General features: G+C 45.1%; 1 protein-coding gene across 1 annotated transcript in view; it reads left to right on the top strand.

Moving 5' to 3' along the window:
* The first annotated feature begins 892 nt into the window (after nucleotides 1–892).
* The window catches only part of PTCH1 (patched 1), a 66349-nt gene continuing 41289 nt past the window's right edge, over nucleotides 893–25952 (top strand). The window contains exons 1-5 of the mRNA XM_084305681.1: nucleotides 893–1147; nucleotides 2224–2416; nucleotides 23181–23370; nucleotides 24612–24681; nucleotides 24811–24902. Coding sequence (XP_084161807.1) covers nucleotides 950–1147; nucleotides 2224–2416; nucleotides 23181–23370; nucleotides 24612–24681; nucleotides 24811–24902 — 743 coding nt within the window. The 5' untranslated portion in view covers nucleotides 893–949. The remainder of the gene's footprint in view (nucleotides 1148–2223; nucleotides 2417–23180; nucleotides 23371–24611; nucleotides 24682–24810; nucleotides 24903–25952) is intronic.

Here is a 25952-nt window from a genome sequence, read left to right as displayed (position 1 = left end):
AGTAATTTCTGCCCTCCCCGAGCCAATCGCCTCGCAGAAACCCAAGCCATCTGACAGCCCCAGGGGCGGGCTTTCAGCTCTTTTTTTTTTTCTCCCTCTCCCTCTCTCGCTCTCTCTCCTCTCTTACTCCCCCCCCTCCCACCCCTCCTCCTCTTTATCCAAATGGAGAGAGTCCTTTTTTTCTTCTTCATCTCATCTCTTGAGCCGAGGGGCTGCAGCTCGCCGCTGCCGCGCACACGCCGGGGGAGAGCGCCAGGCAGCCGCCCGCCCGCCGCCGCGGCGGGGCCGAGCGCGGAGCCCCGCCGGCCCCGCGGCCCGCGGGAAGCAGCCCGGCGCTGAGGCAGGATGGTGCAGCGCGGCCGGGCAGCGCAGCAGCAGCAGCAGCAGCAGCAGCAGCAGCCGCCGCGGCCCGCCGCAACGCCGCCGCGCCGCCGCCGCTGAGCGCCGCCGCGGACAGCGGCTCCCCGGAGGGAGGCAGCGGCGGCCGGAGGAGGCGATTTCCACGGGAGCCGAGCACAGCGCGGCGGCGGCGGCAGCCGGGGGGGGCCGGGGGTCGCGCCCGCCCGCCCGCCCCACCTCGCTGGGCGCGGGGAGCGGCCGCCGGCACCTCGGGGTGCGATGTGGCAATGGGAGGCGCGGGGAGCGACTCGGCCGGAGCGGCCGCGGCGGCAGCCGCCGCCCCGCGCCCCGCGTGAGGCGGCCGCGCCGCAGCAGCCCCAGCAGCAGCCGCAGCAGCAGCAGCCGGAGCCGCAGCCGCAGCCGCGGCAGCCCCCGCAGCAGCAGCAGCAGCAGCCCGCGGCCCGCAGCGCCGCCAGCCCCCTGCGCCCCCGCCGCGCCCCGCGGCCCCCGCCGCGCCCCGCGGGCCACCGCCGCGCCCCCGGCCCCCCGGGCCTCGCCGCGGCAGCGCCAGCGGCAGCTCCCCCGTCCCGCCGGCGGCGGCGGCGGCAACATGGCCTCGGCCGCTAACGCCTCGGAGCCGGAGACCAGCAGCAGCGCGGGCGGCGGCGGCCACCCCGGCCGGGCGGCGAGGAGCGGCGGCAGGCGGCGGAGGAGCGGAGGCAGCCGGCGCGCCGCGGCGCCCGACCGGGAGTATCTGCAGCGGCCGAGCTACTGCGATGCGGCGTTCGCCCTGGAGCAGATCGCAAAGGTGCTTCCCCTCCTCTCCCTCTCTTTTTTTTTTTTTTTTTTTTTTTTTAATTCCTCCCCCCGGAGCGCCGCGCGAGCGCCAGCGCTGCCTTTTTTTTTTTTTTCGTTCTTTTTTTTTTTTTTTCTTTTTTTTTCGGCGGGGGAGGGGGTGGCGTGCTTTCCCGCGGGGGTGGAAGGAGGAGATGGAAACCCAACAGCCACCAATAAAATGCTGGGAAAAAAGAGAGGGACGTCTGTGACTCTGTTCGTGCGGGAGAGAGTGCCCTCCTTCCCTTCCTGCCTCCCCGCCCGTGCCTGCTCCTGCGGCGAGCGGGGCTCTCGGGGCGCTTCCTCTCCTCCTCCCCGTCCCCTCGCAGCGCCCCGAGCACCGGGACGGGACGGGACGGGGGGGAGCGAGCGAGCGAGCGGCCGCTTTCTTGGCAGAAGCCGTGCTTTTGTCAAGCGCACGCAACGCCGGGGCTGCCCCCGGAGGAGGGGGGTCCCGGGGCGGGGGCAGCGCGCAGCGCCTTCCTCCCCCCGCGGCCGGCAGGGGAGGCAGAGCCGCGAGCACATCGCCACCCCCCGCCGGCCGGGGGGCCGCCGGCTCGGGCCGGGCGGGGATGGAGCCGGCCGCCGGCCCCTGCCGGCCCCCAAAAGACGCCGGGAGCGAGCAGCCGCGGGAGGCTGCCCGGCCGCGGGGAGCGCCGCGTTTGCAGGGAGCGGATCTGCGGGCTGTGTAAGGAGGGGAACGGGGGGCAGAGAGGAGAAGAAGGGGAGGGAAAAAAAATAAAAAGGGAGAGATCCATGTGGCTGCCCTCTGCCGCTCACAGGCGCTGCCGTGACTTACAGATGGCCGCTCGCACGGCGCTGTGGGAACGAGCTGCTGGCCGCGCAGCGCTGCTCACCGCGTGGGTGCTGCCTCCAGCAGCCGGCCGGGCTGTGTGGAGGGGGTGTGGGGGGCCGGCTGCCTGCTCCCGGCCGCCTCAGTCCCGGCGGGGGGGGGGGGGGGCTCCCTGCTGGGCCCGGGGGAGGGCGGCTCGGGTGGCGAGCGGTGCCGGTGTGGCCCCGGTACCGACTGACCTCCTTCTTGCCTTGCAGGGGAGAGCGACCGGGAGGAAGGCGCCGCTGTGGCTGCGAGCCAAGTTTCAGAGACTGCTCTTTAGACTGGGCTGCTACATTCAGAGGAACTGCGGCAAGTTCCTGGTGGTCGGCCTCCTCATTTTCGGGGCCTTCGCTGTCGGATTACGGGCCGCCAACCTCGAGACCAACGTGGAGGAGCTGTGGGTGGAAGGTAAGGCGCCGGGGCGCCGGCGGACACCGGCCCTGACGCGGACACCGGCCCTGACGCGTGCCCGCCGGTGCCGGGGGCCGGCCGCCGGTTGGCGCGGCCGTTGGGCGGGCGGTTGGCGGGGCGGCACAACCGCCGCTCGGCGGTACCACTTCGCCGCCCGCGGCGGGGGGGGGACGGACGGGGACGGGGATGGTGTCGGTGTCGGTGTCGGACGGGAGGCGAAGCGCAGAGCCGGGGGAGCGGCTGATCCGCGCGGCGGGTTGCGGGGCTCGGCGCCGTGCGGGAGGGCGGCGGGAGGAGGAGGATGAGGAGGATGAGGAGGAAGGGGGCGCCCCTCCGCCATCTTGGGAGTGCGCACGCCCGCGGGGCGGGGAGGGGAGAGGAGGGGAGGGGAGGGGAGGGGAGGGGGGGTGGTGTGGGGGGGAAGGGGGCGGGCGGGCTGTGTGTGGTCCCTGCTGCTGGACGGCTTTCAGCGGCGGGGGGGGGAGCGCTCGTCGCGGGGCGGAAAATAAAAAATAATAATAATAATAATAAAATAAATAAATAAATAAAAAGCGGCAGGGCTGCGGGAGCACGGCTCTGCCTTGCGGGGGGTGGCTGCGGCCGCCCTGTGACGGTCCCCGGGTGCTGCGCCCCTCAGTCAGCAGCGCAGACCGTTGGAAAGAAACGGCTCCTCTTAAACGTTTTTTTTGTTTGTTTGTTTGTTTTTGTTTTGTTTTTTTTTTTTGCCTGGCCGCGCTGCTGCTCGCTGTGTCAGGCCGGAATGCTGGGTGCAGGCGGGTTCCCCCTGCTCTCCCGTCACGGCTCCGCTGCCAGGACGGGTGATCCCCTCCTAATGCCACCTGCTTTCCCGATCAGCCTCACGCCGCGAGACCGCGCGCTGACCGAGCCCGTGTGGCTGGCCCAGCAGCGAAAAATCCAGCTGTCAAGGGGAAAAAATGCGTTTTTGCGGAATAGCCACTCGGTGCGGTTACTGCCCTGACCTCTTCTGCTGGCGTTGCGGCTCCTTGGGGTGTGTGGGGAGGTCCTGAGCGCGAAACCTCGCTGAAATTGGTCTCTCAGGCTTTTATGGCCAAGGTGGATGCACGAGGCAGCTGGTTGTACAGTGCTGACCCGTGCGATTTGAGATTGCTTTCCATGTTAGAATTAAACAAGGCGAATGTTAGAACTTGGTTTAAATGGAGAAAATTTAAAAACCCTTGTGTGTCTGGGTTGCGCAAAATGGCTAGTCAATCACATTGAAATAAAATATTCTGGTTTTAATTTAAATTAACTCACAGTCTTCATGTTCTAGTGCAACGCGACACAAAACAAAAAAGCATGCTAAATTGTGGAGACTGTACATTTCTGGTCATGAACAAGGGTGTTATACAAATACACCTAATGAACAGCAATTGCGTGTTTCTGTGGCTAAACTGCAGGCAGAAGTACAGGGCGAGCATTTGAAATGGAAGAGGTACAGAGAGAGGTGGTGTCTGAAGTGGTGTTCTTCCTAGGCAGGAGTGGAAAGCGGTGACCAAACTCACTTTGCTGAGCTAGGGATACCCGGTCCTCCCTCCTGAGCTTGTAGTTAAAGTACGCTCTGTGGAAGTTGTTATACTAAGGGGCCCAGTAGATCAAGCTTTCTTTTAATAGAAGCAGCGTCTGAATTGCACTGTTTATTAAAATAACAGTCTTCTTTTTGCCTTTACCTTTTGTTTACCAAGAATTTGAATGAACTGGGCAACGTTGGCCAAATATGGTAGATTACTCGAAATATGTTTCGAGTCACAGTTGCAATAAAATGAGTTTTGATTTGCTACTGAAGCTTTTTACAGTTATTACTGCTGAATAAATTGGCAGTATTTACACAAAGAGACTGGTTTTATATGGTGCATTTCTGAATACCATGGAGCGTGGAACATAACACAGCGCTGAAGTTTGCTAGAAGTAAACGGCTGCTTTAAAACTATAACACAATTAATTAAAAATAGTGAAGTGAAGTTTGAATGAGTTTTAAGACCATCCACATTCCAAGATAAATGCTTAGTAGTCTGGGCCTGAAGCTATTATGGCTGAAATATTTACATAAGAAGTTCAGAAACCCACCTGGTAGGCAAACTTTCAAAGAGAGAAAAAGCAAAACAGATCTCCAAAACATCATTCTTTCAATTTTCTTGTAGTAGGCTCTCTCTTTCAGAATTTGTGCCAACACTCCTGGCCTCCTGATACCAAAGTGGCTTTCCTCTCAAATTGTTTCTTGGCACTATGTGTTGCAGAGTAGCATTTCTTTTTTTTTTTTTCTATTTTTATTTTTAAAAACCCAGCCCTGCTCTGGCTGCTGTTCAGAGCACTTCAGTTCCTGCTGCATGCCCCGCAGTGTGCTCCCAGTCTGTGCTCCCGTCTTGCGGTCTGTCTCGCTGGCACCCTTGAGGGGGCCACACACGTGGCTCTCCCCGGCCCGTCAGCAGGTCTGTCATCCCTGCACGCACACCTTCCTGTTGTAGGGTGCTCACTGTAGTTTCTTGCACAAACAAATCCCAGACTGGCATTTTAATGTTATCCACAGCCCTTAGGCTTTAGTTGAACTGCTATGTGTGGGTGTCCGTGTACACTGGGGTTGCAGAGACTGTTTAGCATCTTTATACATCATACACCCTTGAGAGAACAAAAAGGGCTTTGCATTGATTTCCTCTGTGACTGAATTTTGTTGGACACAGACGAGGTTTTAGAAACATCCATTCATAACTAGGAAGTGCTCTGGATGGAAAAGAAATCATGCCCATAACTGGTTATGTTTTCTGCTACCACTCTAATAGGCACTCTAAGACCCTGGCCTGTGAACAGCAGTCACACATGTAAATTTACAGCCTCTCCTCCTGAAAGAAGGTAGTTTTGTGGCTCCAGAGAAGATTCTGCTAAGCGGAGCTTGGAATTTGACTACTGCAGTGCCTTGAATGGCATTAATTGGAGCAGCTCATAAGGGGAGAGATGCTCTCGTGTTGTTCCTTGATACTTCATTTCATGTTGCCATTGTCTTGGGATTTTTTTTCCTCGCCTTTTTTTCATGCCTTTTTCTTCTCTAAGAGGTCAAAGATCACAGTGGTCTTTCTTTACTCTCTTGCTTTCTGAAGTTTTTGTGCTATCTGTAGCTCAGCTGAACTCTTCCCTCTGCGAGTAGTTTTCTGTATTGGTAGTCCTCTTTGCACAGCTAACCAAGGTCTAACACACAGAGCCCCTTCGTTACAGCAGCTGGAAGCAAGAGGGTGCGTGATACAAGCAGGGATAGGACGACCTGCAGGGAAGAGAAAATGCCTCAGTAGTCACAAAGAAAGATCAGTGTTGGTACTTGGAACAAAGCGTTCTCTCATTGTGAGTGAATTAGCGCTAAGTGTGTACAACAAACTGTAAGCGAAGATTTGAGTGATGTGTAGTATTATTTTCTTTTGCTCTTAAGGGGCAGAAACCAAGTGACTCTACTGTCGTACTTGCGGCTAACCCATCTTAAAATACATTAATTCACACATGCAACACAAGAGTGAGGTGAAGAAGAGGAAAGCATGTGAGTGATGCAGGAATCAGTATTATTTCTGTAGCTTCTCAGTTTGCTTAACCCAGCAAGATCAAGTGCAGGTGGAGAGGGAAGTTATTCTTAAGTTCTGCCTAAGGCATCAGTTAACTTTACACTAGTATTCTTTGGAGAAACAAAAAAAAAAAAAAGAACAGTAGAGGAACAGATCCTTGTGAATTTGTTGTTTTAAGGAGACAAATTTATGTGAGCGGTCCAGAGTAACATGTTTGGTTTCAATACAGTTAGCAGGAATTGACCCAGTCAGTTGTAATTCAGTTCTTCCGCAAAGACTCGCGCTTGTTCGCAGCAGCAGAGTGCTAAGTACGGTTTGAGGCACGCCACCACAGCACTTACTTCTGGGGCAGGATTTCGGTGGGCTGCGAGGCAGTGTGGGGAGTCGTGTCCCGTTGCATCACCAAGCCCAGCAGTTTCCTGCAACACTTGCTGGTCTCTGAATTCTGCCTCGCACCGTGTTGTGTGCCTCAGAGTGCGTAAGGGTTCATTGAAAGGTGCTTATCTGGAAAGTTTCCAAGCCTGCTGTTTTGTTTGTTTGAATCGATTGAGATTTACTGTGTGGTTTCTCAAACGTGAACGTGCCAGCGGTGTTCCCACGTGAGGGCTGTAGAACCATCACCTATAGGCCGCATGCTGTGTTTGAAGTTTGCTGATCGAAATGTATTTCAATTTATTTCAATATTGTATTTCAATCCATGCTTCTGTTTTGAAGGTCAACATCAAATCCTAGTATTTAGGCTTTACATGATGTTTGTGGGTGAAAACATCAGGACAATGGGTATTATGTTTCTGTGGAGTGAGCCCCCCTCTGTTTTCTTATGCTTACATGTTAATAAAAGGCATTTTAAGGTTTTAGTGATGTGGTTGTATGATCGTTGTCCTTTAAGGGCCTGCTGTTGAAATCAGAGTCGCTCGGGCTCTCAGTCAGCGTTCATCTTGACAGGTGTCCACATCACTTGCTCCTCAGGGTTGGTGCTCCTGCATCCAAAGCAAAAACAAACCTATTTTGGTGTTTAAACTCCCGTAAGAGTTTCAGTGAAGGTATTGCCAGTGACCATCTGGGGTCATTCAGAAGGTGAAGGGCAAAATCCTGAGCTCAGCGAATGCAGTGGCAGAAGGCAGAATAACCTGAGCGCGGCCAGGCCTCTGCCTGGTGCTGGTAGGAAGCTGCAGCAGGCTGACAGGGCCCCTGCTGTGGGAAGGGCAAGAGGAGGGCCTTCTTCTGGGGAGCTCACACCCACCTAGGCTGTAACCACAGGGTAGCCTGGGTCCCTCTGCCTTTCAGACTTCAGAGGCGTTTAATTTACTCAAGGCTCCAGAAAACTAATCGTCATCATTATTTCCAAACCTAACATGCTGTGGCTAATGTGCGTGCCAGAATGCGCCCTGTAGATCCTTGTCTGGGAGGGTCTGTGCTCTCCTCTGTTGCAATGTCTGTTTGAACTGCTGCCTCGCTTGCACCATTCCTCGCTTCCTCTCTCCTGAGCTGTGAGTGACTTCCCGCACCCCGCGGATTTTGCTGGTTGTGAACGGGGCGCAAGGGCATTTCGGTAGTTGTGGAGAGCCTGGTGATTTCCATGCAGAAATGCTGGGGCGAAGCAGAATAGTTGAAATCCACATTGCCTTCTTGTTGGCCCCCATGCTGCTGCTGCGGAGCTGGAACAGGGGCAGTATAGGTAAGCAGTAGGCTGGCTCAGCCATCGGGCTGTCTGCTGCTGTAGTTGAGGTGCTCTGTGGAGGCGTAGGACAGAACAGAACAGAAAAGTTCGATTAAAAGGGACCTACAGAGATCTTCGAGTGGCCTGACCACTTCAGGGCTAACCAAAAGTTACCGCATGTCATTGAGGACATTGACCAGGTGGCTTCTGAAATCTGACAGGCACGGGGTGTTGACCACCATGCTAGGAAGCCTGTTCCAGTGTCTGACCACCCTCACAGGAGAGTAGTTTTTCCTAATGTCCAGTCTGAACATCCCCTGGGGTATTGGAATGGGTGAGCGGTTTGCTGGTTTGCTACCACCTCCTGTTACCCGTTAAATGGACTTTTTTTTTTTTTTTTTTTGGTAGAGAATGGGCCTTCTTTCTTCATTATTCCTCAGCAGACACTGGGTTCAGGCAAGAGTGAACTCTAAAAGCCATGGGTACTCAAACTTGCTTTCAACAGAAAATGCATTAAGGAAAACTGCCTCCTTACCCCGAATCCATCTATTTTCATGATTTAATATTTCCGTGGGAAGAGGTGGTCAAAGCCCTGTTATTAAATAGTATTTGTGGTATATTACTCCCCAGAAAGTAGTAATACTACATAGTGTATGCACGTTCTTGACCGCACAACAAATTTAAAGGCTATTACACGCAAGTGGATATTTCAGTTACACATAACTGTTAGGAGGCTCCAAAATATGACAGCTTCCAGATGTATGAACCGACTGATCCCTTTGTTTAGATTATGCACCACAGCTGATGCCTAGATTAGTGCTGGCTGGACAAAGCTATGGGAGATTTGTCTGGTTTCCACAATGCCATGTTTATATTTCATTTGGATTTCTCCTTCAAAGCTGACCTCCCTGTGACCTGTTGGAGCTGTGTCCACTAGAATGCAAGTTTTAATGTGTCTGCAACAGCTTTCCTTTTGGTGTCTAATGGAACATGTTCTCCTTTTGACACTCATGGGCATTTATGCACTACCCCTTTTAACTTAACAGTGAATTATGCACTTCAGCCTATGAGCATCCAGGTAAAACTCTGCTTGTAAAGTTTTCTGCCCCACAGTTAGCTTTTCAAGAATATTCTGATTGGTTAAAGTAGTGTTTGGATTATAGACCTTGTGGGACTGTTCCTTGTCAGGCATTTTCTCCTGTCTGTAGAATAAAGTTCAGTCTTCAAGTCTTTGCACAGTGTTGTTTCTCTCTACAGATGATGGTGTGGATGTGCATGCATCTAGCTGCTCTTTTTGGAGTTCAGCAGGAACTGGAATTACAGAATTTTACTCAAAAGTTAATTCTTCTTTGTGGCTACCGTACAATTAGATGTATTTTCCTCGGTCATCCTTATTTATCTTCAGTATGCCTTTGGTTCCCCTCATCACTCTGTGTCTGCTGCATTGTATGCAGGAGGTCTTTCCCTGTTTGTATTTGTTAGTAACTGTACCTGGGAAAACTTGAAGAAACCAGTAAAATCCCTCAATGGCTGAATGACTGTTTTGCAGTAAGATGTGTCAAGAGTTCAGAACGATACAGCTACAGAACTTGCATTGTGTAAAACCACCACATACTTGCAGAAACTGGATGAGTTTCTACTGTTGATGATTTACTGGGGGAGCAGATTCCTGAGGTGGTGCCTCACAACAGAAAACTCGGCACTTTGAAGTATCATTTCTGCACTTCTGTGCATAATGGCCATTTCATTTCCATGTCCAGGGATCAAGAATAGAAAAGTATTCTGCTCCTGTTCTACGTGATCTGTGCTGTTTTATTATCTACTTACAGCGTGCTAAATATGATTTATTAGTACTAGATACGATAGGCTATGTTGCTCTGTTGATTTGGAATAATCTTGGCTCATGGTTCATTGCACTAGAAATAGATGGAGTGGAACTGCAAAGAATAATTTTTAATTCAGAAGATAAAATATTTTTTTTAATTCTTTCTGTTTCCTCTCTAAACTTATTTTTTTTTCTTTGTCAGGAATGTTTAATATCCATACATACAATTTACGTGCTGTTGTTTTTCTCTGTTATTTTCATTCAGCATCACCTCAGCTGCCATAAACATCCTGAATTTGGCAAAAGTATGTTTTCTAAAGGAAAAAGTCCTTTACAGAAACTGCTGATCATATATACATTTTAATGTATGGAGAGTTCTAATTTCGGTTTTTAGAATGCATGTCTTGGCTTTAACTTCTGCTTGGTTTTGTGAAAACTTAGTTATTGCAGTCCTTGAGCAAAATATATAAGAGGTAAGGGAATGAGTAGAACCATAACCTGACTCTTTCTGCAAAGGTGCTGCTCCTTTAGAGAATTGTACTGAACTTAATTTCAGCTTTAAATACACAAGTAATCGTTGTATATTTGAAACATGTGTATATTGCTCATGAGCAAGAAAAAGCTGGTATTTTTAAGGCATATGTGCAGTGTTGTACATGCGTATACCTGAAGCTGGAACTGAGCCCTTAAACCGTAATACAGTCTTCATTTACTAACAGTAAGACAAATTAAAAGAAACAGCCTTCTCTTGTTTACCTGTCTGATGCATTTCTGCTTTTCAGTCAGTAACCAAAAGCTAAGTGCAACAAACTAGAAATGAGCACTGTTAAGTCAAGTTGGATGATTTTTTTTTCCCCCTTAAATCATTGCTTAAGGGCTTCTGGCCCCTAGCTCAGGAATCCTGCCCAAAAATGCCAGATGTATTACACAGTCAAGTATTGCAATGTAAATAGTGTTCTGTGCCATGAGAGCAGGGTGGTCCTTCTCCTAGTTAAAAAAAAAAAAAAAAAAAAGAGAGAGAGAGAAAGAAAAGAAAGGGGGAAAAGTCCACATGCTCTGAAATAAGCACAGTAGTCGTAGTGTTATTTGTGTTTTTGGCTGCACAGCCAGTATTTTGGAGCTGAAAGAGCACTGATAAATTAGTACTTTGGACTGGCAGATAATAATAACTGAAATTGAGATACTAGAAAGCAAGATGTGGCTTGGCTGAGGCTGCTTAATTTAGTCAAACAGGCATGTAATAAGTGAAATATTAAAGCAAAAGCCATTGCTGACAGGCAAAACTCTTTACCATGTTGTGAAGAGCAGTCTTTTGCACATGGAAGGAAAGCAGACAAAGGATGGGAAGTAGGGAAGGCAGAGGCATGGGGTTGTTCTTGACCTCATGCTGTGTAATGGAAAGACTGGGTGTGTTGCTGCACCTTTTGAGTATAAACATTGCGGAACTCTTCTTGTCTTTAATTCAATATCCTTTGCTGTGTATTAACAATAAAGATCCTTCCAGTGTCCTTATCTTCTTTAGATGCAATAGTGCATATAGGAGGTTTATTTTTACGTTTTTCCTTTTTTTTTTTTTTTTTTTTTTCATGTGCACGTTATTTCATAACACTGAAAACACAGTTGAAAGGAGATTCCACAAATCTGACCTGAAAGGAAATTGCCAAGGGTGATGCAGTAATCAGATTTACGTTTGGGTTATCTGACAAATCTGTTGAGTTGCCATAGCTTCCTTGGGTGTGTGCAGAGAGGAAAGGGGTTATAGGACTTTATTTTTGTGATAAATTGTATTTAAATAGCTGTAGGAATGTAATCCTAATGGAGATCTCTGTGTAATCTGTTCAGCAAAATACCCAGAAGAAAAGTGAGCTTCAAGATCTCATTTAAACCTCTCCCTTCCCACTGACACTATGATAACATAAAAAACCCTCTACCCATTGCAACTTAATTTTTTTCCTTGTAAGTTCCCTTTCCTGTAATGGTAAGAAATTATACATGTACTTAACTGATGCAAGGAAGTGTTTACTTTTACCAGGAGAGCGTTTCTCCTGCATTTGTCTTGTTTGTTTCTCCACGTGGGCCTGATTCTGATTTCATTTACGCCACTCTTATTCTACTGGCTTTTTCAAAGGGAAGCTATTCCCCATACTCAGAAAAGAAGCCTTTGCTGTTTAGCATCTGATGCTGTGTAAGTGGCAGATGGAGAATATGATATTCTAGTGAAAATTATTAAGATCAAGAAACAAAACTAAAACATGTTTAGTATGACTTCCAATTGTAGATAAAAGCTAGCAACTTGAGAGAATTGTGATTAGGAGTAAACATCTATTAACTGCTCTTTCTGGAGATTTGGGGAAATAGGATGACCTTTTTATTCTTTTTTTCTTTTTTCTTTTTTTTTTTTCCTTTTTTTTTTTTTTTTTTTTAAATAGGCTACAGTTTCACATGGCTTGCAATAGAAATCTTTCTCCCTTTTTGTTTCCCACACCAATTGATTTATCATTTTGCTTGCAAGCAGACTTAGAATGTTAGGGCAGGAACACACTCACTTTTTTCTCGTAACTTTTTTGTTGCGGACCGAAACCAGTTGACTTGAATAAATTTTTCTGTGGTCTGAATGAAGCCAGCAACGTGGAAAAATCTTGCCATTCAGAGCCGTCTGAATGTACATTTCAGCCACACAGTAAGCTGTATTGGTAGGCAGTGGACTGCTAAATACAACCATTTTTCGCAGCAGAGAGTTAGACAGGTGATTAGCATAATTAGCACAGAGTAGGCTATACATATGGTAATGTTAAGTGTGTAAATGCCAGCTGCGGTGTAAAATTTATGTCAGGGGTCGACAGGGCTGTGCGAAAGTATTGTGTTACAGCTGCAGGTCAAAGCCTCCATTGCTTTACCCCCTTTTCTCTTGTTGGTGAATGCGCTAAACAGAAGAGAAAGACAGACAGAAATATAACAGATAAGGCTTTGATTGAACAGCCTGGTTCTGTGCGAGAGGGGCTGCTCCTTTAAAAAAAAAAAAAAAACCCTACACACACATGCAAAACAAAAGTGCCCCTCTTTCACTATAGATTTTATTTTGCATCGTGCAGGCTACAAATGTGTTGCTGTCTTTGAGCGATGTCATTATGATGGGGGGAGGGGACCCTTTCGGGGGGAGGTAAGAGGTTGGTAATTATGCTTTAAGGAGCAAAAACAAACAAAAAACTTTAATTCGGCTTCTCCTTTCTGCATTCCAACCCACAATTTATTTTTATTTTTATTTTTTTTTTAATGTCTCTGTTACTTACTGCACTTCGGGGGCTAGGAATTAAATAGTCCTGAAGGTGACAGCATTATATGTAATAAAATCTCAACAGCGCAACAATCTTCAAGCTGCATGACTGGTTTTAGAGTAAGTGCCAGAAGTTCCTCTGTGGTTTAGTGTGTGGGTTGCTACACTTATTCCCCAGGTTCCTCCCACCTCCTAAACCACTAAATTCTTTATAAATTAAAAATGACTAATACAGGTTTCTTGTTTTAAAGGAACACAGCGTTGAAGTGTACACATCTGATGGGGAAATCTGTAAATCTCTTTGTTGCTGTAAACTGTTCATTCATATATTTCACATTTGCAATTTTTTTTTCTTTTGTATTTTTTGTAGCCGGCTATAAGGAGTGGTGGTGTTGACAGAATATAGTTCACACCACACTGACCTTGTGATGAAACTTCCTCACAGCCGCAGGGGGTCCTTATGAATCAACCCCTAATCCAGCTAATCCTGATCGCAACAAAATCATGAAAGTGGCTCCCAGTGATGTGTGTTTCCCTGCGCAGATGCAGAGAGAAGGAGCAGCACTGGAAATAAATCAGCCCAGCGCGATGCTCCTCCGAGGCCGGGGCATCCATTGTGCCGGGCCCCACAAGGCCTCTGCTGGCAGCCCACGGACACAGGGCCTCAGTGCTTTCTGGGGAGCCCAGGGGTGCTCTCAGGCTTTCTGGGGAGCCCAGAGGTGCTCTCAGCTTGGCCGAAGCGGGGCAGGAGGTGGCAGGGGCTGAGTGATCTGCGAGGCACACGCTGCCAGCACCGGCACTGTCCGCAGGCGGGTTGCAGGGGGTCTCAACTCAAGGCACAGGGCTCGGCCTCATGGAAAACGTGCATCACATCCCTCACTACTGAGGCAGCGGGGGCATTTCTCCTCCTTTTTGCAGAGTTTCGGGTCGTTTTGCTTTTAAAGGGAGCGCAGACCATTCAGTCGGAAAGCAGGCTTGGTGATGACACAGAGTTCTCTGAACCACCAGGCTAGCCAGAAGTATAAAATCAGGATTGCTCTGTGTAACGTGGTTTCGTTCGTTTGTTTAACTTTCTTTCCCAGTCCTTTCTGTTTTAGAATGAACTTGGCCATATGGTCGCGCTCTCAGTGTATCTGACAGGAATCTCTGATTGCATCCTGCACAAAATCAAATGTGCGCTTTACTGCGCGGCGTGAATAGCAGGCAAGCTATGAAAAATGGGCCTCTTGACAGATGCAGCACTGTCGTGGGAGCTGGTGGCCAGCAAGAAATATCGAGATGGGGGGAGCCGTGACAGGCAGCAGGTTCGGTGCTGGGGGGAGTGCTGACCTGACCTGATTGTGTCCAACAGTGAGAGCAGTTCTGCTTCAGTGCAGAGCCATTCAGAAGGAAGCTGCTTAGGCAACAACAGATGGTACAGCAAGCAGCTGGTAGGGAATACTTGAAAGAAACTGTACCCTGTTTCATAACATGTTCATTCCTTTCATTTTTCTATATGTTAGCTCTGCTGTCTCCTAAAAGCACTGTTTAGGGCATGGTATCTCCTGAAAGGTTCTGGATGAAGAGTTTTTTTTTTTTTACTGTTTTCTGCTCCTTTAAAAAAAAAAAAAAAAAAAAGTGCATTCGAATTGTGTGCTACTCCATGTGCAGATGAAATTTGTGCTATCCCAGGAGTGCAGATGAAAAGACTTCAAAATGCTGCTTTTAACCACACAGGAAAACAATTACATATTTGAGGAAAAGGCACTGAGAGGTTAAATGAAAAGTTGGGCCTAGAGGAAAGCTGACTGCTGTGGAACAACACAGCAAATTGTTTTTAACATATTACCCAGCAGAAGTCCGTATTTAAGTTAACGTAACTTAAAACAGTTCTATTCAGCTGTTCTAAAGTCCTTAGGTTTAGATCTTGAAGCCCCATACATGCCCTTCACAGCAGAACTGCTGGAATCTTGGTCCCTTTCTGTATGTTTTGGGATTATGGCCTGTTATTAAGCATGCACAAGTGTTTGCTTTCAATTACTGAAAAGTAAAAAATTAAAATAAAATAAAAATAAGAACATCAGTTCTGCTTACCAATAGGTGTGAACTGCTACAGACCCATAAACTGTTAGAGTTGCAACAGTCTGTATTAGCCATCTATCCTATCTGTAGACTGTCTCCCTGATTTCTAGGGAATAGTAGAGTCCTTTATTCCTTTGGTACCTCACCAAGAAAATTCAATAGTTGGGTTTCTCCACCAAAACCTGTGGCTCAGCTCTGACCCGAAGGGACCACATCTTTGGAAGAAAGGGTAGTTCTCTCTCCGTATCCATTCATTCCTCAGCCTCTTTGTTGAGATGGTCAACAAGGATACCAATTGTGACGGTGGTTTTCTATAATATGGACACCTGCCCATTAGGAAATGGACGGAGACCACCAACTCATTTCACATAAGCTAGCAAACAGCTGTCAGATGGTAAACAACTTGTGGTCACTATTGTTCCTGGCTGGATTAGAACCAGTGACCCAGAGGTGAACAGCTCATATCCTGTTACCAAGGACATGTGTCACAGCTCAGTAAGCAGCTACTGCGTTTTATGTTTAATTGGAAAGTTTGAATTACATCTACCAGTTTTGCCTGTTTTGTATATTCTTGTATGTTTCAAAGCTTCTTGTATTTTTTTTTCCCAGCTTGTACTGTTCAACTTGTCAGTTTAGGGCTTTATTTATTTATTTCACTTTCCAGTTTCTCAAGACATGAGGCCAGAAATACATCAAAAAACACATATTCTTTTTTTAGTGATCTGTGTATTGTACCTAATCAGTAATAACATTTTTTTTTCTGCCCATGGGTGATACAGATGCATACATGTAAAAGCAGCTTTTATTTGATTTTCAGAAAGAAAAGGTTTTAGCTTCTAAAATTGCAGGGAAAGTTTCCCACTGCAATCTGAGGCAGCTGTTGTTGGGCTGTCTTCCTGAGCCTGCAGACAGCTTTGTGTCCTTGTCACTGCTCTAAACTTTGTCAAACTGTGACAGAATGAAAAGTCATCTGTGATGTGTGTTTTTATTTTTGCTATTCATAGTCATGTCAGCATTAATGAAATTTGTAACAGCAACACTGGAGTCCTCCCCAGCATGTGTGAGAAGTAACTTAACTCATATCGTATGATGGCTTGGGAAATAAAAAGCAGCCTTTTGAAGTGTTTTGGTGGCTTTCATAATTTTTTTTTTAATATATATTTGTAAGCCATAGCCTTTTTTTTTTTTTTTTTTTGAAGTAATAACAGAGAGCCTAGAATTATCTAACTCACATCCTGACAGAAATGTTTGAGATGGCCATATTGCTTCTAGATTTTACCTGAAGCCAGCAGTGCCAAAAGAGTTGGAAGCTGGTTAAATCTTCATATTGAGGTGTGATGATGTCCTCTTGTTGGACATCAGCATGGGAGGGGAGGGAGAAGTGTAGATGGTTTGCCTGGACTTTGGGAAGGGAAATGGGAGAGTGCAGGCTGCCTCAACTTGGGCAGGCAAAACTGTTGCCATTCCCTGTGAGCTATACAAATGCACGTATGTGTATTCAGTGGAGTAAATGCTCTGCAAGAAAGCCTAGATGCAGCAGGGGGTTTCTGACTGTCTGTAGTGTAGTGCTAGCATAGATCATGTTTAATTACAGGATAAAGATTATCATTTTTCATTGAGCTGTTGAACAGACCATTGAATGACCATGTAATCTCTTTAAGGCACTGACTGCTTACCACTATGCAAGCACGTCATTCCTCATGGTTGTGTTTTTTTTTCCTTTTTTTTTTTTTTTTTTTTTTTTTGATAGCTCAGTTTCAGGTACTTCCTTAACTTTTGCATTACTTGCACTCTCTCTTTTTATTTACATTATTAAAGAAATGAACAGAAAAAAAGAAATCAGTGCAGGTAACCAAAACATTTAATGATGTAATCCTGATGGATTGACAAGATCCATCCTTAGCATCTTTAGAATATTACATACATCAAATACATGATGTAATGTCTTACAGTTGGTAGTTAATAAATTAACCACCATTGACCCCGTAAATCAACAACAGTTCTGACTTAACAAGTAGACAGCCTTTTAAACATTTCAAGAAGTGAACTTGCCAAATGTCCCATTTCTTATATTGAATAAACTTCAGTTTCAATGAAAACTGAATTCCGGTACCTTTGTACTTTGCCAGCCAGGCCTAGAGGAACTTAATTCTGAAGAAGGTGCTTCCTTGCAGGCTCTTCTGTCAGGAAAAATCAGGATGCTAACTAATACAGCCTGTGTGCAGAAAAACTGTATTCTGTAGCTGACAAAGAGCGTGATGAGCGAGCAGCACGCACAAGCTCAAACATCCAGGAGAACACAAAGACAGGCTCCCTTGAGAGCAACAGGAAGCTTTAAATCAAAAGGCCATTATTTTTCTGTGTCCAATAAGAGGCAGGGTAATCTTCATACCAGAGAACTCCAGTCTTATATCTCAATTTCTCTTTAGGAGGTTTCAGTCCTGTGCAATTTTTGTTGGGTAGTGCCTTCTGTGACGTGTTACAGGTATGAGTACTTCTAATCCTGGTACACGACTCAGACAGGGGGCTGAGGCTGTGGTGGGCTGGCTCTTCTGCCCACTGTTGTAATGGACTGTAACCCCTTTTCCATCAGCAGTTTTGAGTAACACCCCTATACACACATAATAGGGACAGCATATAAGAGCAGTGCAAAGAGAGGAAGAGGAGCAGAGGGAAGACAGTGCTGCTGGAGGTGCTGTGGGGTACCCATCAAGCAGCCCCTCCAGGAGGCTGTCGTGGAGACAGGGTGAGCACCGAAGGTGCAAGGCACCTGCAGCTCTCTTCTTGTCCTCCTGTTTCTTCTGCTGCTGCTCTTGTCTTTCTCTGTCCTTTGGGTTGGTTGGTTGAGTCTCAGGTGACCACACTAGGATATAGTTGTTGGTCTTTGCTTTTATATGATTACCGAGTCGTGAAGGGTTATTATTTTTTGGTTCAGTCTTGTTGTGGCGGTAAAAAATAGCACAAATGGCAGATGTTGCCTGCATTGGGTAATGTTTAGGCAGTAATGTTGACATTGTAAGGGAAAAATCCTTTAAAGGGAAACCCCTAAGTATCTGATCTATTAAAAATAGGGCCTGTGTCTTTTGGGACCTTTTCAGATCTTCTCATTCATGCAATGAAACCATTGTGCTTGTGCCTATTAGAGGTATGGCTCAGTGCCTTGAGTTGTCGCTGTCAGAAGTTTGGACAGGAATGCTGTCATGGCACATGTTTACAATCCTGGAAAAATGTGCTCACATGTAAACACCTTAAGGCCCATAGTCTTCACGCAGGAGGTTCTCCAGAAAATTTTACACCACTCAGGCATGTTAAACTTGTCAAGGAAAAACTTAAGCCCTCAAATCAGTAGACATTTCTGGAAGTCTTGGTTACCCAAAGTCCACCGCTCTGCAATGGTAGGCAAATGCTTTTATCCCAAGTGTTTGGCTCTCAGAAATGTTCTTTTTTAGAGAGAGCTTGCTCTCTGCTGAGGTAGTTGTAGCACAATCGTACAAGCAAGGTAGCTATTGAATGGTTAATACAGGTAGCATTGGTGTCTGGAAAAAAAAAAAAAAAAAAGAACAAAACCTCAGGCTATATGTTGCAATTCCAGTAACTTGGAATGGAACATTGTAAGATAGTCTGGAATAGAAACATTTCATGCCTTTTGAACAAATGGGCAGTAAATTAGCAAGCAGTGGTTTCTGGCTATCGCTCATCGCCTGATTTGAGATCAGTCTCTTAGTGGAGCAGAGGTCAGATTTGCTCCTGAAACTGCTCAGTATGGAAGGGACTGCAATTCCCAGCAGCAGATCCCGTAGCTCTTTTATAGGCATGTTAATGTAATACCACGTACATTTTGAATGCTAACCATGGGGAAGATGTAGGTAATAGCGTGACATGCACAGTAGAAATGAATACATCAGCTGAAGTACTCAGTCACTTCAAAATGGTTAGTCAGTGGAAATCGATCAGCAATTGTGCTGATGAAAACAAACACGGTTTCGCTCTTGTGTTGCCTGAAGGTGCATCGGTATTGTGCAAATGTATACGATGGGGAAGGAGTTTTAGTTTCCTGCATGCTTGTCACTTCAGATGCACCAGGGCATTTCAGTTTGATGACGGAGACCCTGGGACTGTGCCCCAAGTGCTCGGTAAGGCGATACGGGGCCTTCCACCGGTGGGTCGAGGGTTGCGGCCTGCCTCGAGTTAAGGGTGACTAAAACTGGTCTCCACCTGACAGCTGCTCATCGCTGCTGGGGGAGGGAGAGACGGTGGTCCCCACGCAGCTCTTAGTGGCCCACTGACAACTTCTGCTCTCCTCAGGCCCTTCAGAAGGGCCAAGGATGTAGTGCCTCCGTGTAAGCCCGTGGGGAGGTTGAGGAGGAGCAGCGGCGTGCTCAGCGGTACAGGACGCAGACTGGCTGAAACCAGCTCTGCCATGCATGAAGAGCCAGGAGGGATGTAGTGTTGGTGGGGGCAAAGGGGAAACATTTCCTCTTCTCCAGAAAAGCCACTCGGGCTTCTCGCAAGAACCAATATTTTGCAACGAAAATGCTGGCAGCAAAGAAGTCCTATCTTGAACACCTTCAAACACATATTTGAGCATTAGAAACCCAATACGTTAACAGAGGTATGGTGCCAGCACACTGATGTTATTATTTTTTATTAATACTTTTTTTTTTTTTAATTTTCTTGTTAGCTAAATTTTACAGAAGGCAAGGTATCTCATTTCCAGCAGACAGACACCCAGAATCTGTTGACAGCACTTGAAGGATAGTGTACAAACTGCTGCCTTGTATTACCATTGGCCATGCGACCACGTACCGATCTGCTATTTAAACCAGTCTTATGGCTTGCAGGCATTTGTGCCACCGACTCAGCTGTCAAGGCACTAAATTATAAGAAATCATGTAAGAAAGGACTCCAAATCCATCAAGTGGCATTTCATCTATCAAAAAAGGAGAAAAATATATGGATTTTGTCACCAGAATGTTAAAGGGAAACAGTTCAGTCTGTCTTCAATATGGAATAAAATGAGAAGCATTTTTATTCAATGTCATATACACGTTTGAACTCTGTAGCGTTTTGAGTGTTGCTGTCACCAAATATAAGAAAATAGGGTCCATAAAGGAAAACCACAAAAGACCACCGTATTAATCATTGGTTGTTTTTTCCATTACATCATTTGTCCCATAGCGTGGAAATTGTATGATGAATGTAATATGCTTTTTTTTTTTTTTCTTATGAGTATAAGGAATGAGTTTCTGTGGAGTGTGCAAATGGTGAGCATAGTTTTGCATAATTTCACTACACAATGAGGCTAGAGGCTTTAGGTGCATTTCAGTGATGTTTTTAGCAGTTTCTTGCTTAGATTTTGGCACCAACTGTGGATACATATATGCATTTTAAAAAAGCAAGTAGAGTGAACAACAACAAAATGTTCATTCTTGTTCTGCTGATTGTGGAGGCTTAAGACCTCTGGGTATGGAAGCCTCCGGAGATCTTTGCAAATTTTCTGTTAAAATAAATGAAATCACAACTGGTAGAAGCATACTGTGTTTTGTTTGTTTGTTGTCTTCTTGCGCTTTATTTCTTCTGATACATTGCAAGGCCACTGATGTGATCCACTTGCTTTTGGTCTAGTCCCTGTGTTTTCATGTAGTCAGTCTTTGGCAGTCAGAATTTTCCTCTGCTGTTTAATTTCATAATTTCTTCGTATATGAGTGTTATGTTGTATAAAGTAACCATGTTTGCCTGTGGATTTATCTTTACTCTATTTGGCAGACAAAATGTATGTAATGGACCTGTTAAAAAAACAATTAAATGATGTAATGCCTTAAGAAGAATGCTCAGCAGATCTATTGTTAAGTTCTGGAATATGTGCCCCTGTTCCTGGATGGTTTTGCTATTCCTGTTTTGAATGAAAAAGGGGGGAAAAACAGCTTCTGTTCTGATGACTGACTTCTGTGATGCAGTTTTGATTAGCTAAATCTGCCTTATTCAGTGAAGTTAATGTGGTTTGACAGGAGCTTGATTAGGAAGCAATCATTTCTGTTGATAGTAAACAGTTGGTCACTTTCAGCAGAGATAGGAATGCCGTCCTTTGTCTTGAATGACGCGTGATTTGTTGGTTTAAGTCCTAGCTAAATTCAAAAGTTAAGTCTGAGCGGAATGGGAGAGAATATAGTACCAGAAGTAGATGTTTATGGTAGACTCCACAGTCCTCATAAAACTGGGGCTTTATTGTCTTGGCTGGCATAGAGACACAAAAGAAGGAGAAAGACATTTTGTCTTCTGAAGTGCTTGCAGCGTAAAGGGCTGCAAAAGAAAGCTCTGGTTCCAAGACACATAGGTTAGGATAACTGTGGTCCTCTACCCCCTCCCCTGTATTTCTTTAAGACAGAGCAGGTTTTATTAGCATACCATAGAGTACTGCCCAGAAGGACAGCAGTGGACATGAACTGGTGGACATGAATTAGGCTGATGAGTGAAAGTACTGAAATGCAATAAATAAGCCATTCACACACACAAAAAAAAAATATAATGAATATGATACAGGGGTGTGCAAACTAACTTCCAGTGTGGAGTGATTGTTTAGTTATGGAGGGTGCTATTTGACTGGAATTTGCATTTAGCTATAGTTTCTGTGCATATACACAGTCAAACATTTGAGGCAAAGTCTTAAGTGTTTCAGTCTTTTATTCTTGATATAAATTAGCACATTTATTTATTTACCAGACGTATGCAGTAGTAAAAGGGGTGCTAAGAAGTTATAAAGGGAATCTAGGTGGGGGAGTTGTACTTTGCTTTTCATTTTTCTCTTACTGCGAGCTGGCCATTGTTAGTGGGTGTGAAGGAGATAATGCCACATGTGACAGGCTGAGAAAATGGAGCTTGTTGGTGAAATACTTATTTTTTCAAAGAATTCTTGATCTAGAGATTAAGTGATGCCTCATGCCAAAACGACAATACAGTTTAACTGTTGAGGGTCTGATTCTGACAGCTTTATCCTTGCAGGGGCCCAGCTTCTTGCCTGGTGGTCCTCTTAGCCCTGAGGGCATTTTATGGGTGGGTTGAGGGCCCAGCTGATATGTCACTGGCTTGTTCAGACTTGAGAATGTCATCTCCCACCCTGCCAACAGGTTGCAGATTCGTCTTCCATTATATGGCCTAGGAAGAGATAGATGTGCATGTCTAATTTCTGTTCACACTATTGCAGAGCTAAATTTTGGCAGTAATTCAGATCACCAGTGCCAAGGTGACTGGGACTGAAAAAAATGTAACAAATTAGAGCAGGTCTGTAGCTTGGACTTCGCAGAGCAATAAAGGTAATAAATTGTAAGAGATGGAAACAACATGTTGGTGGTATTCTCGTCCTCCTCATCTGGATGTGGTATTGATTCAGCTAGTTGGCTGAATTAATTGACCCTTCCTCCCACATGCACTTGTTAGAGAGACTACAGGGGAGGTTATATGAAGTATATGAACTGGAGCTGAATACTATTCTGTAAGTGGGAAGATAATTTTCCATTCTTACGTAACATTTTTGGCAAGGCAAATTGAATATGGCTCCCTCTAGAGCCTGTCTACTTTGTGGTTTCCCTCTGCCTTTTCCTTTGTTCTTTCTTTTCTTTTTTTTTCTTTTTTTTTTTTTTTTAAATCATGCTTTGGTATGGAGCACACTGTTCAGCTCATCTGGATTTAGAAACAGATGTTGTGTACTAATTACCTCCTGCATCACAGCATGCTATGCAGGTACCAAACTACTAGGGCAAATAGACAATAGACAGTCCTTTCTGCTACATTCAAAAGTGCATCTCTTTATGTGAACTTTTTTTTTATTATTATTATTTTATTTTTTGTTTAAGACTGAGAGAAGTATGCGGGTTCACTTACTTTTTCCCTCTTCCATTTTTTTTTTAGTTGAAGAGAAACGTTCTCCTTCTGCCGTTGCCAAATTATTTAGGAGAAGAGTGTAAATTAAAGCCATTTATCTTGAAATGTGCTATTGGAGCAGACTGTTTATACAAGTGTAAGAAATTGTAACATAGGAGTATTTGGTCTGGTCTGCAAGGAAAAGGTTTTTCTTTTTTCTTCCTTTAAAAAAAAAAACAACTTTTTACATAAGGAATATTGGTTATAACATAGAAAAACTGTTTGAAGCTCCAGTGTACGCGTTGATATTTTAGTGCAGTTGGGGCAATGGTGCCTTTATGAGGAGTATATTTTTTGTTGCAGTGTTGCTAAAATAAATTTGTTACTAGTTATACTGTGATCAGTTTGAGGTAGAATAGTCCATGTGTGTGGCAGAGCTTTTTTTTGACTGGAGAGTGTTCATTGTGTGCATCCTGAATAAGCAATTATCGGCTAGTACAAATCTGTTGATTTTTTCCCATCAGTTGGTGGACGAGTGAGCCGGGAGCTAAATTACACACGGCAGAAGATTGGAGAAGAGGCCATGTTTAACCCCCAGCTCATGATTCAGACTCCACAGGAAGATGGTGCTAATGTACTAACAACAGAAGCACTCCGACAGCACCTTGACTCTGCACTTCAGGCCAGCAGAGTACATGTCTATATGTACAACAGGTAAGGGGAAAATTAAGTTTTCCTGTAACTACGAAAAAGTGGGCGCATGCTTCCCTACCCATGCTTTTAACTGGTTAGCACTTTAGAGCCTGTCCCGTAGGACTTTCTGATTTGAACGTCACTGGTTTTTGACACTTGACATTGTGGCATGATAGCAATGATGAACTGGCTTTTGACAAATAAAATGGGATAAATGAGTTGGAAGAGATTTAGAAAACGTACTTCTACAAGCAGCTGTACAATATCCAGCACCTGTCTTCAGTAAGGTGTGATGTCTGTGTTCTAAACATAGGACCTTACCTGTGGGATTCCTAATGTTGAAAAGCCTTCCATATTAGCGATGAATCACTTTGTTGACACTGTCATGAGGCATATAACGTCTGTGAACACTAGTACAGTTTACTGTCCTTCTAGTAGCTTGGATATAAAGGGAAATGCAGTTGTGTGAGAAGTGGCAGTGGGTGAAACAACAGCTGTGTGGTAATGTAGAGTCATAGTAGAGTTGGCCTTCAGAGTGTCTGTGCACATACTGAAGGCTGGGAGTTGCGTGTTATCCAACAAGAAAAATCTTAAAGCTACATCTTAGGAGGGTGCCAGTTCTGGGCTAGTGAGCTATCTTCTTGAAAAGCGGTTCCTTCAGAGTTACTGCTTACGTGATGAAGTGTCTGTGGGTGCTGTCTGAGGCATGAACCCCAGTGTATTTCAGGACATATCTTCAGCACATCGATGAGTTAATGCTAAGGCTCTAATTATCTCTTGCCTGGCTCCTGTTTTGTTTTTAGAAGTTGTAATGCATCTGAAAAAGGAAGGCAGAAATCCTAGTGGTTTCTTTCCTCCTGCGTGTGAGTCAGTTAGGAGTATGCTAGTCCTCTGAGCCTGAAGACAACTTCTCTCTCAGTTGTCATAGGGTAATACCTGAAATCCCAAGTGGTCTCATTTATATAAAGCCAGATTTCTGTCCCAGTAAGCAATGTGGGCCATCCTGCTCATTCAAAAGCAGCTCCATGGACAGAGAGAGTCTACAATAACTGAAACATATCTATTCTGTAACTGCAAGAAGAAAGGCCTTTGCTTTTTATGTGAGGTGTGATACATCTATCATGAATAAAATTTGCCCTCCTCAGTGATTTGCTGCTTGAGGCCAATGTGGGAATGTAAGTTGCAATTTTAAAAGTATGTTACATTTTAAAAATAACTTCAGTAACTGTTGAAGAAAAATGTGTTCTTTATCTTTATTACAGACAATGGAAATTGGAACATTTATGTTACAAATCAGGAGAACTCATCACAGAAGCAGGTTACATGGACCAGGTATGCATAGCAGGGATTTAGTTATAAGCTTTTTGTATTCTCATGATTCAGTTTGCTTAGATTGTGGATTGTATTCTATTAGATTGTATTCTGGTCTAACTGTGTTTTTACCCCTTCTGGTTTTGACAGATCATAGAATATCTTTATCCTTGCTTAATTATCACTCCTTTGGACTGCTTCTGGGAGGGAGCAAAGCTACAGTCAGGAACTGCCTATCTATTGTAAGCACGCTTTTGAATAACTTTCTAGTCTGACTGATTTTAATTGTGTAACTATGTATGATTTTGAGTTTTAACAAAAAATAAAAACTACAATGTCTCTACAGAAAATATGCATGGATTATTTTTTTAATTTCTGCTTCTAGGAGTTGATTTGTAGGCATTGATTTAATTCCAGTGTTGTTTTTTTCTTATTCTGCTAGTGTGTAAAAGAAAACCTAAGTTCTGAATCCGTGCTTAAAGAATTTTATCCTTCTTTTGGAAATAACCTTTTTTTTTTTTTTTCCCCAATAAATTACAAAAAACATTTCTTAATAAGGAATTTATTCCTAAGAAAATATCTTGGGTTAAATCTCAGGTGTTCCTAAGGACCAAAAAAACAAATCCTTTGCTTATGAGATCATTAAAGAAACTATATATAGTATCTTTTGTGGGTGGTTTCTCACAATTTAGAAGTGTGATATTATAAGCCCTGAATCCTTCAAAGAGTTAATTGTTAATCTGTGCAGGCATTTCTGTTAATTATGCAAGAGTTAGCATTTGAGTTATTGTTTCTGTCCTGGTTTGCATATCTCTGTAAAAGCAATTTGCAATGGCCATCTCGTAACCTTTAGTGTACAGTTTTAGATGGGGAAATAAGGGGGTTTGTGTTTTCTGGTTGGGAGATTCGGAATAATGACTTAAGCCTGGTTAAGCAGATACAGTGTGGTTTGAACCACAGAATAAGGCAGCCAAAAGCCTTTCTAGTCTGTCAACATCACAAATTCAGAAGTGGGGGGTGGGAGACGTGACAGTGATAGTGGTGACAGCCATAGTAGCAGGAAAGCTTGATGGTTGATAGTCAAGCTGCCAAGGCATTTGAAGGAGCACAGCATTGTTATAGATAAACAAACATCAGCTTTATTGATTGATTACATCTGCAAGATGATTATTATAGTAACAAGAAGTAATCTGATACTATGAGAAATGCTTTCTTTCCTCTGCCCCCTCTGTTCTTTCCCACTCCCCTCCCCCTAATTCTTTAAAGCAGCAGTTGGCTGCTGTTTTGTTATT

The sequence above is a fragment of the Netta rufina genome, assembly GCF_964035555.1.
Source record: "Netta rufina genome assembly, chromosome: Z".
NCBI lineage: Eukaryota > Metazoa > Chordata > Aves > Anseriformes > Anatidae > Netta > Netta rufina.
The sequence above is the reverse complement of the archived record's forward strand: the minus strand, read 5'-3'. Positions and strand labels throughout refer to the sequence as shown.